At 39.5% G+C, this 11393-nt stretch overlaps 2 protein-coding genes across 3 annotated transcripts in view; both read left to right on the top strand.

The window, feature by feature from the left end:
* Positions 1–6800, top strand: part of LOC117947757 (rho GTPase-activating protein 4-like) — an 8406-nt gene extending 1606 nt beyond the window's left edge. The window contains exons 2-22 of one of the 2 annotated variants that reach the window (XM_034877002.1): positions 234–323; positions 492–663; positions 800–962; positions 1185–1247; positions 1333–1461; positions 1542–1670; positions 1892–2113; positions 2202–2303; positions 2915–3088; positions 3247–3331; positions 3553–3577; positions 3708–3807; positions 3912–3972; positions 4397–4474; positions 4589–4717; positions 4822–4927; positions 5190–5417; positions 5497–5552; positions 5634–5865; positions 5962–6007; positions 6606–6800. In XM_034877002.1, the coding sequence (XP_034732893.1) occupies positions 257–323; positions 492–663; positions 800–962; positions 1185–1247; positions 1333–1461; positions 1542–1670; positions 1892–2113; positions 2202–2303; positions 2915–3088; positions 3247–3331; positions 3553–3577; positions 3708–3807; positions 3912–3972; positions 4397–4474; positions 4589–4717; positions 4822–4927; positions 5190–5417; positions 5497–5552; positions 5634–5865; positions 5962–6007; positions 6606–6779 (2541 nt within the window). In that variant the 5' untranslated portion in view covers positions 234–256 and the 3' untranslated portion in view covers positions 6780–6800. Of the gene's footprint in view, positions 1–233; positions 324–491; positions 664–799; positions 963–1184; positions 1248–1332; positions 1462–1541; positions 1671–1891; positions 2114–2201; positions 2304–2914; positions 3089–3246; positions 3332–3552; positions 3578–3707; positions 3808–3911; positions 3973–4396; positions 4475–4588; positions 4718–4821; positions 4928–5189; positions 5418–5496; positions 5553–5633; positions 5866–5961; positions 6008–6605 lie in introns of those variants that run through there. The other variant, XM_034877001.1, reaches the window with a different exon arrangement.
* Positions 6801–8398: 1598 nt separating this feature from the next.
* ssr4 (signal sequence receptor, delta) overlaps positions 8399–11393 on the top strand; it is a 4507-nt gene continuing 1512 nt past the window's right edge. The window contains exons 1-5 of the mRNA XM_034877077.1: positions 8399–8620; positions 8865–8983; positions 9082–9156; positions 9452–9541; positions 9654–9719. Of these exons, the coding sequence (XP_034732968.1) occupies positions 8572–8620; positions 8865–8983; positions 9082–9156; positions 9452–9541; positions 9654–9719 (399 nt within the window). The 5' untranslated portion in view covers positions 8399–8571. The remainder of the gene's footprint in view (positions 8621–8864; positions 8984–9081; positions 9157–9451; positions 9542–9653; positions 9720–11393) is intronic.

Raw genomic sequence — 11393 nt, 5'->3', positions numbered from 1 at the left:
GGGAGAAAGGGGGTGTTTTGAATGTGAAGTTTTTAGAAAGGCATGCTTTGGTGCAGCAGTGGGTCATAGGTCATGCATGCATGCGTGTGTCAGACTTTGTCCAGCAAAGAAGATCAGAATAGCTTGCATGCACATAAAGTACACTATGATATGTAAGAGAAAAACAGGAACAGAGGAGCTGGTATTTCATCAACGTTATGAGATAATACAATATTTACTTCCTTTTTATTTAGAATTCCACCCAGGAGGAGCAACAATGACGTACCATGTAAAACTCAGGAAGGAGAAAGTTGGTATAGTGGACTACGACACACAAATCAAAGGTATAAAAAAAATGATCTGCACCATTCTAACAACCCTCTCTCATCACACCCCATTTTCAACAACATGCGCTTTTCCTGTGAAGAAAAAGAAGTAAAATTCACCCACAGGGTTTCAGAATTGTACTATCGTCTCATATGTGTTTTTTGTTTTGTTTTTTTACCTTTTAGAGATCCGTTGCCAGCTTGTAGACCAATTGAAGGTGTTAGACTTGCAACTTGAGCAGAAGAGCCAGCAGTTGCAGGATCTGACAGACTACCTGCGGCGGCGGGGTGAAGTTGAGAGCGAGTATGCCCGCTCCCTGGAGAAACTTGCTGAAAGGTTCACTTCCAGGATCAAGAGGTAAAGGCAATCCTTATCACTCAATATGAACTGAATTAGCAAGCAGTTCATTTGAGAACGCTGTTACAAAGAATTCCTGGTTGTATCTTACAAATTGTTTATCTTAGTGGCTTCCTTTCCGTCTTCAAATGCTCAGGAAGGAGCCGAGTAGTAATTCGGTGGCCCAGGTGTGGCTGGCTCTGCTATCCCAGACCCGCCAAGAAAGTAGGGACCACAATGGACTGAGTGAGTCCTGCAGCACTTTCCTCATCCAGCCCCTCACACAATGCCTGGAGTACACACAGCGTCTTGCCAAGAAGGTACCAATATGAACACTGGCATCTACCAAACAGTCTTTCATTATGATTGACAAGTCTGGACAGGGTAATTTACCTGACTGCTTTGCTACCACTATCCTTTTATGACTCTGACACCTGTATTTCTCTTAAACACTTGACATTAAAAAAAAAAATTCAGTGGCTCACCATGTTCCATCTGTGTTGTGCCATTTCCCTTTTGTGGCGTATTTCCATTGCACCCAGAGTAAAGACATCTGCACTCAGCTACAAGATGGACTACTCAAGGTTACTGCAGAGCTACAAACTGTAAGTGAGAAAAGCAACCACCCGAAACATTTTCCGTTTCCTAAACCAACAAAAAGAATGCATTGAGGTTTGTGTCTGTGTGCAGGCATGGCGGACATACTACCAGTACCAATCAGACTATGTGAGTGCAGAGGGCAAGCTAAAGGAGGCAGAGAAACAAGAGGAAAAGCAGAAGCAGAGTAATGCTAAGAAGCTGGAGAAGTTGATAGAAAAAGTAAATGTCCTTTTATGTAGTATCATCCGTGTATATGTCTTATTTACCCACTTATTGATGATTTTTTGTATGTACCACAGAGACAAGGTAAGGTGAAGGAGATCTACCTGAAGTGCAATAAGGCCCGAAACGAGTACCTCCTAAACTTGGCTATAGCCAATGCCTCCACAAATAAGTACTACCTGCAAGACATCTCTACTCTCATAGATGTAAGTGCATCATCAGTATTTTTTAGTGTTTAAACGTTGGCTTTTACTACCAAACCCTATTGGGCCAATCATCAAACATTAAAAATTTTGCAACATGGTGTGAATATTATACCAGATATCATTTAAAATACTGTATGTTGAAGGATGTTATCTTCATCTCAAAGCACCCAAATTATATATGTGATATTGATATTGTGTGAAATATGATTTGTCTCCCTTAGTGTGCAGATGTGGGATATCACCTCTCTTTGGGCAGGGTGCTGCAGGCTTACCTGTCCAGTCGGCAGCGGTCCCAGCAGAATTTAAGCACGGGGCTGCAGCATCTCCAAAGCACTGTGTCGGGACTGGACCAGAGCCAGGACAGAGATAGCCTCCTGCAGGACCACTTTAACACTTTCTGTATGCCCCTTCGCTTCCCTTATCAGCCCCATGATGAAGACCAGGTCTGTATTTTGTCTTTGTGTTAGTTTGTCTTTTGTGTATTATTCAGCTGTTTGGCACCAACTCTCTCTCTGTCTGTCTGTATCTCAGGTTTCCGAGGTCAGTGCAGAGAGTGAGATGGGATGCGATCTGGAGACCAGATTCAAACAGATAGAAAGCAGACTGAAAGCAGTCACCCAGGAAACTGAGGAGGTAAAGTACGTTCCACAACCACCACAACACATCTACATGTGTTTCAACTCACCCAAGTTCAGGGCAGAGTTCTGCCCCGGCTGTAAATTTATTCAGTTTTTCCTCGCTTTCTTAACATTATTTCATTGAAGTAGATGGAAATTGTGGAGAGTAAAGCTGTGACGTCAAGCTATTAAACACATGAGGAAAGAACTACAAACTGTCCAATTTAATCTCTTTTCCTTTTTCTTTTTTTTCTTTTCTTTTTTTTATATATAAAGGTTTTATAGAAATGAATCAAAACCTGGCCAGCGTGCTTTTAGATCAGCAAATGGCAGGAATATGTGAATGTTTGAGTCAGTCACTTAAACTCTAGTTGGGCTCATTGGATGTACATTGCTAAAATTAAGCCCGAAATGTGCTGGTCCATGTCCAGATTAGCACTGCCCATCATATTTTAATCTTTTGTATGTATTATTCACATGCTCAAACTAACATTTTGGCCTCTCCAGCAGGTACTTAAATGCAACATAATTGCAATCACAGTCCGTTCCCCTCAGACCTTCATATTTTGCAGTACAGAATTGCCAAAGCATAATGTTTAGTGTTTCTCTCTTGCTGCTGTTCCACAGGCTAGAAAGAGCATGTTGTCAGCCCAGTGTTTCCTGCTGGAGAGTATTTGTGATGATGATCTGGAGCCCAGCACTGGTTTGTCTCAGGAGGGCAGCACCGAGAACCTAACAGTGAAGCCCAGTGTGGCCCGTCGCAGGGCCAACATGCAGGAAATGGAAAACCTCTATTTCACTGTGAGTATGTTTTTGTAGTACTATAGCAGAATAGTGTTTAGGTAGGTTTAAATGGTATGCAGCTGGTGAATATGCAGATGTGTTGATGCATGAGAACCACAATAAATGATGGGGATAGAATGATAATGACTTTTAATTAAATCTGATTTATTTTACAGAGAGTAAAAGATCACCTTTCAGCCAGCTCCCTGGTATCTAAACTGCAAGCCAAACATGACCAGCTGAAAGTGGCTGTGGAAAAAGGTATCACTTCTGCAATTCACACAGACCAATGCTGAAAGATACAATGCTGACTCAAGTGTCAGTTGAATACAATTCGTGCACTATGGGGGTGTTCTATTTCACTAAATTGCTGTTCCTATTTCTTTTTATGCTGATGTATTCCTGATTTCTTCTTAATGGTTGTTTGTTTTGTGTTTTTTTTTTTGTTTTTTTTTGTCGTCTTGTGCCTTTTGCCCTCCAAGCAGAAGCATCAAATGGACAGCCTGGGTACAGTTATAAACGTTTTTTTTTTAAGTGATTTGTGTTCTTTTACTTGTGAATAATGTTACTTTGTACATATTACACAATTGTAACAAAATAAAGCTTACTGTGTCTAACGTATTCTCTGGCTCTGCAGACACAATGGAAAGTCAATGCGTGTCAGGAAGAATCATTCAAATGCCAATTCGATGCACAATTACAAACTTTTTAGTGGAGACATGCTGTCTTTCATACAGGTGGCTACCATCATGATTACACTGTCACCAATTCCTATTCAAGCACATTGGATAACAGTGACTTGAAGTTTGTGAAATTCATCACTTCATATTTTTTCATTCAGGCTTCAGGACAACAGATTCCAATTGTTGTGGAAAGTTGCATTTGCTATATCAACCTCAATGGTGAGTATTCAAGACTGAAGTAATGGTATAACAGCACCTCTATTGCAAATATATATATTTAAGACAAAAAATATATAGTAAGACTTGAAGCCACTGTGTAGAATTTGAAACTTTCCAGATTTAGCACCCACAGTGATCGCATCAGAAAGCCACTGAATAGCAGACAGCAATGTCATATCCTCCTGCGGCTGATCTGACTGGGCAACACTAACCTGAATTGGCTGAAACAGACTTCAGTCAGACTGTCAAAAACTTTTTTTTTTTTGCTTTGTTTTTAAACTGTGACTGTCCCATGTTTCTACAAAAACTCTTTTAAAGATGCTTTAATGGCATAACCATCTACATATGACTTTACATTTTTTGCATTGGATCTAAAAGCTACTTTACAGCACTGATGAATTGAAGTAATCTGGCTGTCCATCAGGTCTCCACCATGAAGGGATATTTAGAGTGCCAGGATCTCAGATGGAGGTTAACAACCTGAGGGATGCATTTGAGCGAGGTAAGCGTGTGTGTATGTGTTAGCATGACCCGTATGGCTCAATTTTATGGAGTAGCTCCTCTCACTGTGGAGCAATAATAATGTGGGGCAGTATGCTGTGGGCTTCTCCTGCAGGAGAGGACCCCCTGGCTGAGCGGCGATATGATCTGGACTCTGTTGCTGGAGTGCTGAAGCTGTACTTCAGATGTCTGGAGAAACCTCTCTTCCCCATCGACAGCACCAGCCAACTCTTGGAGCATGCTCGTGAGTGCATGGGTGCATGTGTTGAAATGTCAAATGAGTGTGGCTGACTGTGTATGGAAGGAGCTTATCTAACTTATGTATTTTTTTTCTTCTTTTTTTGTCAGAAATAAAGAACGAGACAGAGAGAGCAGCTCAGTTTAAAATGGTCATATCTTCCTACCCTGAGCCTGTCATCATCATCATGAGATACCTCTTTGCGTTCCTTCACCAGTAAGTATTGCAACGAAACAAAAGCAAACTAAAAGAAGAAAATGGCTTCAATGTGGTACCAAACATTTCAAAGGAAAAGTTTTGTAGGAGATGGATTGAAGTAAGTTTTGATATTGTGTTTCTAACATACATGTATTGGATAATTGTAAGAGGAAGACAAAATCATCATCAGGAAATAGTTGGTTTAGTTTCCACTACATGCCACAACTTTAAAATTCTGACCCCCCCTCCCCCACCTCCTTCATTGTGTCCCTGCCTCTAGTGTGTCTCAGTACAGCGACGAAAACATGATGCAGCCTTACAACCTGGCTGTGTGTTTTGGCCCCAGCCTGGTAAGAGGGGCTCATGATGATGATGTTGTCACCCTGCAGCCTCAGATCAACGCCCTGGTGAACAGCATCATTCTCCAGCACGAAAGCATCTTCCCCAGCCAGAGCGAAGTGCAAGGGCCTGTGTATGAAAAATGCATGACGCTGGAACACGATGACGGGTAAGAGAAGACGTTCATACGCATCTCATGGCCATTATGAACAGTGGCATGTTTATCTGAGGGCTTTCCTTCTTTGCAGTGAGCCTATCATTGAAGAAGGAGATGTAGAAGCAGAGTACACCCACATCAAAGATGGTATGTTTTATGTGCTTATCTTAGATTATCACTTCTCTAAAGCTGTAGGGGTGTTATTCAATTCAATGTGGTATTCTGCAGAGATGGAAACAGGATCCTCAGCTGATAATGGCGCAAGATTGGCTGCAGCGCCAACGCACAAAAAAGCAGAACGTCCTAGAGCCAACAGCAGTGGTTCAATTGACCGAAGTAGGTTGATGGCTGAACAAGTTGGGGGCAGCATCACTTCAAGTGGAAAGTTAATGCTCCAAATTCCCGTCGGGCCACAGTGCAAGCCACGGCGGGGCCACTCTCCTGGCTATGTGCGCAGAGAGTGAGTGTCACTGGATGCTGCAGCATTAGAACTGACTTATTTTTTTGAGGGAGAAATTCATATGAATGTTTTTCAAATTTCTTTTTCTGCATACAGATTGCAGGAACATTCCTCTTCTGAGGACCTTGTCAAAGTAGACAAGGTATGTCTTGTTTTTCATTTAAATTACTGAACCCACTATGTGACAAGGCACCCTTTTAAAGGGTTTGTAATTTATGAATATGGCTTTAAGAGTTCATAATTCACCACTGCTTTATCTTAAAGATTATTTGTCTTAATAAGTCCTCTGAAACTTAATCTTTTTACTACCATGAAGTCTTCTGTTCCTAATAAATGGATTTTTGGTTCAGATGTTCTGCAACACTTTTCCAGAGTGCAAGTGGTTTAATCATCCTTTTGGACAGGTTTTCAGCTAAACGGCTAAAAAGGCAAATAAAGTGTAATAATAAAGAACACCAGGCAAAGAGTAAGATGGATGTTTGTTTTTTCACAACCTAGAAACCCAAAAGTAGTTATATTAAAGCATTGATAAAAATTTTGAATTTAGTGATAACTTACAACCCCTCTTATTTTTTTATGAAAATGTCTTTCCGACGCAGCATCTAATTACAATTTAATGAAAATAGTACTTAATGACTTTCATGTGAAACTTGATTAGAATCTCATGTACTCAGAGGGGGAAAGCAAATAACAGTTTTTATTTTTCCTCTCTACTCACCATTGTTTCTTTCATCTCGCAGGAGGTCTGTCGCCAGATGGACTCTGTCTTCATGGAACTTCTCTCGCGGCAAGCACTGCAGGATCCCTCCACCGCCTCCTCTCCCTCTGCCCAAGCTCCCCAAAAGAAAGGAAAGAGGGATGGGCGCAGGGGGATAGGAGCAGGGCTCTTTAGAGGAGCAGCTCCACTGGACTGAGAGGCATCTGTAGATGACATGAAAAGAGATTAATATTATAGTGGCCATCTAATGCCATCAGACACTAGCTTTCAGCACTTCTTTGTCTAGAAAATTGAACTCAATTACCCATAATAACTTCTCAGAGGTTAATATGATTGGTTTAGGCTTCTCTCCATTGGGTGGCTCCCCACTTTATTTTTTAAATTTCTTTTTAAATTCATGTTTTGTATAGCAGAACCCTGCTGTGACTGCAGACCTGCAGTACAATTTGGAAACTGGATTACTTGAAATGCACAGGTGTTTTTGTGTGCAGCTAAATGTGGTTATGCAACTTTTGACTTTTATATCTACATCTGTGCGGGTGTTGATTTCCAACAATTTCCTTTTCAAGAAAAATTTGCTCAGTGATTTTAGTCCACAACCGCATATATATGTACGTAAAAGTACACGTATATTGATGAAATGTTTACCAAAATGAGGTAGTCACACAGTTGATTAAAAACCAACTACTGTAGTTGTGATGAATTTGTATAGATTTAATTATTTGCAACTTGTTTCACACTATAATTTGTATATCTGTGAAGCCAAATAATGATTTTTCTATTCTGAATGCTTTTTCTATTTTTGTCATGAGTAACTGGGAAATGTGGAATGTATATCATATGCCTTGATTATTATAAGGTTTTAAAAGTTAGAACAATTTACTAATAAAAATGTGTCTTGATTAATGAGTTCTGAATAACCAAATGAGCTTGGGGCTTTTTAGAAATGGCTTTATTATGGTAATTGATTGACTCAAACCATTGATCATAACAGAAAGCAAATAGGACTATTAACAGACAATTCGACTTACAAAGCAGGAAAAACAGATTAACTATGTTCTCTAATGAAAGTTCTATTTAATTTAAGTAAAAGTCTTAGCATGGTCAGTAACTCATCAAACTCCAAATGCACAATACCAGCATTATTACTCAAACTATCAAGCATGGTGTAAAGGTTGAAAGCTTCACCTTGAACAGACATTAAGTAGATTGTGCTGATATGCCTTTCTTTTCTCTTGAAGTAAACATTTGAATACAGGACTTGGTGAAACGTACAGTATATTATGTAGATGTATTATTACTGAAGCATAAAATCCTAAGCATTTTAAGCAAATCAAAGGAAGCATCACAAGGTAACAGAATGCTGTTTTTGTCTGCACCTCCAAATACAACAGTGATTTTTGTCACCAGAAGGTTGTGCTGCTGCCACATCACGTGATACCTTAATTCCGTGGTGTTTAAAACAAGATTCCAGTGCCTATATTTATATTTCGTTTTTCATTTTCAGATTTTTTTATAATACGCATTTTATGGTGCACGAATAAGCCTATATGTGTGATAAAAAAAAACAATTTTAAATCGCTCTACTTAAAATTTGTTCTCAAGTAAATTAGTCTTCTTGGTTATTCCACCACTACTTAAACATCAGACCAAAACAATGTGCCACACATCATTTACAATATATATTAAAAGAAAAATATATTTAGGTAAATCCGGTGTGGTACGACATAATATTTGAAGAAAAAAAATTAAAATACAAAGTACATATTATAATATAAAATATTTCACTTTGATGACGTGTCGACAGAGCAATTGTCCCAGAATGCTTTGCGTCGCAACAGTTCACGTCACTGTGGCGCAGCCGCAGATGTGTAGCAGTAGTAAGCTGAGGTGGACTTCCTTTCAGTTAGTGTGAGAGGACCAGTGCAGTTTAGCAGTTTAGCAGTTAGACCTCAGAAACAACACGAGACAACCTCTCTGATACCAAAATGATTCGGATAGCTGCTTTTCTCGCTCTGCTGGTGGTCGCCTGCTCGGGTAAGTCGGCGTAGGACTGGTGGGAGAGGTTAACCGGGGTTAGAATAAGTAGCCTGTAATGCTAACCAACCTTAGCTAGCAGCTAGCTAGTTCATCAAATCCCTAACATTTGTTTCCCAATTTGACGTTAGGTGGAAAATGAGTCTTTAAGAAATGTTAACTCTTAATACTGTGTAGATGATTCACTGGTGTCTGGGATGTTTAGCTAGTTAGCAAACCTCAACTCTGCTCTCTGTGGTGACAGGAGAGACCTGCACAGACCCAGCAATCACCCCGTCGGCCTACACCACCTCTGACGCCGTCATCTCCTCCGAGTCTGTCTTCATCGTTGAACTCAGCCTGGCCTGTGCCAACGGAGCTCAGGTAACAGTCCACCTCCCAGCACTTCAGACAGACACTATGATTATACAGTGATGTTACTGAGCGATTGACTCACAGATGCTCATTTCTGTTCTCTCCAGAGTGTGACTTTGTATGCTGATGTCAATGGAAGACAGTTCCCTGTGACTAGAGGCCAGGATGTTGGCAAGTACCAGGTATGGTAATGGCCTCATGTTCATGTGTACTGATTACTGTACATTGATCATATAGCCACAATGTGTAGAGCATTTAGCTAGGCTTATTGTGAATCACAGTTCTCCTATTCTTATTCTGGACCACCCTGAACCCCCTACCATTTAATACAAAAACACATTTGACGGCCAGAGTGTGTCCTTCCTATTTTGTTATCTGATAGTCTCAAGGGTCATAATCCCTCTTCAGATAAACAGTCACTTAAAACCTAGTCAAGCTTATTGAAGAACCATTTGCCAATGTGATTTATTCCCTCAGGTGTCCTGGAGTCTTCCTCATAAACAGGCCAGCTCTGGAACATATCAGGTCAAATTCTTCGATGAGGAGTCCTACAGTGCCCTGCGGAAGGTTAGTGTGTGATGCATAGTTTTAATAAGTTCCACTGTATTTGCAATGTTCTGTCTTTTAAAAGACCGACTTGTTTATTTTGAGTTGTAAGGGTCCATCTTCTTTGTTCCAGGCCCAGAGAAACAACGAAGATGTAAATGCCATTCAGCCTCTCTTCTCTGTTAACATTGACCACAGGGTGAGTCTTTTACAGCCAACAACTTTCCTTTTTTTTTTGGTCCAGTCTAATGGCTCTCATCAGTAGTGTGGTAGAAATTAATACCTAGGTGAGATCTGAAATAAGGCTTCACTCAACAAAGTCTCTTAAGTATTTATTCTTTGCGTAAAGAAGGTTTAGTTCATCATAAGAGTTTAAGAGAATAATCAAAGAGTCTTGGAGAATCCCTTTCTTACTAACCCGTAACAAGCTGACAGAGGGAGAGGGTCAAATCCACAGGACTATCAGTCAATCTGACCTCTGACCTCCAAATCTGGAAACAAAATGGGAGGTAGATTTAAAAAAAAAAAAAGAAGAAAAAAAAAAGGCAGTCTCTGCACTTAATCAGAAGAATAAGGTTAGGCTATAAAGTTAGTTCACACAACTAAAAACTAAAAAGAACAAGTCAATAGTAAGATATGGTAAATAATACCAAACAGACAAAGTCAGTTACTAGCTGGTTAACATAGTGGTGCATTTGCAGATATCATCGAGACCAAAAACAAAACTAAAAGAATATTGGACTTGCGTTTGCCAGATGAACTCAACTCCCAATGAATGCTAAGGTTGCTCTGTATCTGGATGTGTAAATAGCCAACTGTTTGCCAACACTTTCACCATATCAACTTCAATTTGTCAGTGCTGTGTCTTCAGCTTTTTTTCTGCTGCCTCCAATAGGCCAAAATTAGTTATTGCAGGTTTAAATTAGTGTTTCATTCCTCAAAGAGACTTCTTGGTCTGGTGTATAGGATATTGGGGCAATGCATTGGCACAAAAGGAATATAGTATTAATAACTATGTTTTCATTAATGTAAATGAAATCACCTGAACTTGTATTTGTTACCTTTTTGAATGAGCCGTTTATATGTAGATACCAACCAGGAATGTCCACACACAACATTTCCACTTTGCACAAAACAAATAACAAAATAAAACACACAACAGTGCAACCCACACATTGTCCAAATAGTGTCAAATATCTCATTCACAAAACATAACCAGACAACAACAAAAGCCCTTCCGTTACAAAGCAGTCTTACTTTTAGCCCATGCTTGTTCTAAAAAGTCTGCCAATACATTTTTTTTTAATGTTTGAACAACCAAACTAACAGATCTATATCCTGCCTCATCTCTTTAACTACAACTTGCTCAAATAATTGGAATCTTAAATCATAATATGGACAATACAAAGCAAAATGAACTTTATTTAAAATGTTATTGAGTTCACACAAATAACTGAGACCATAGACTTGGAGTGGAATGAACAAGCCAAAATAATGATATAACAGCGTAAATGTAATAATGCGTATATTCTTGCGAATTTCAATAGTATTGTAAACTGCACCCAGGATGCATTCATAATGGATAAACAGATTTAATTGTTATTTTTACATATTTTATGTGACCTATTGACATGAAGTGATGTCAGGAAGAAGGCAGTTCGCTCAGCCAATAGATAATCCTAACCTGATAAAACAAATACATATAAATTGTCTTTCGTACCCTCTGCTATCTCTCTGCTTAACTCTGTGAAGAATAGGTGCCGTCTGCACATAAGGGCACACTTGGACTTAAACTTTTAATGTTGTATTTATTTCCCCATCTGGTCCTGTATTTTTAATTGATGTTGTTGTCTTTGTTGTCATGTACTGTGTG

The sequence above is a fragment of the Etheostoma cragini genome, chromosome 7 (assembly GCF_013103735.1).
Source record: "Etheostoma cragini isolate CJK2018 chromosome 7, CSU_Ecrag_1.0, whole genome shotgun sequence".
Taxonomy (NCBI): Eukaryota; Metazoa; Chordata; class Actinopteri; order Perciformes; family Percidae; genus Etheostoma; species Etheostoma cragini.
The sequence above is the reverse complement of the archived record's forward strand: the minus strand, read 5'-3'. Positions and strand labels throughout refer to the sequence as shown.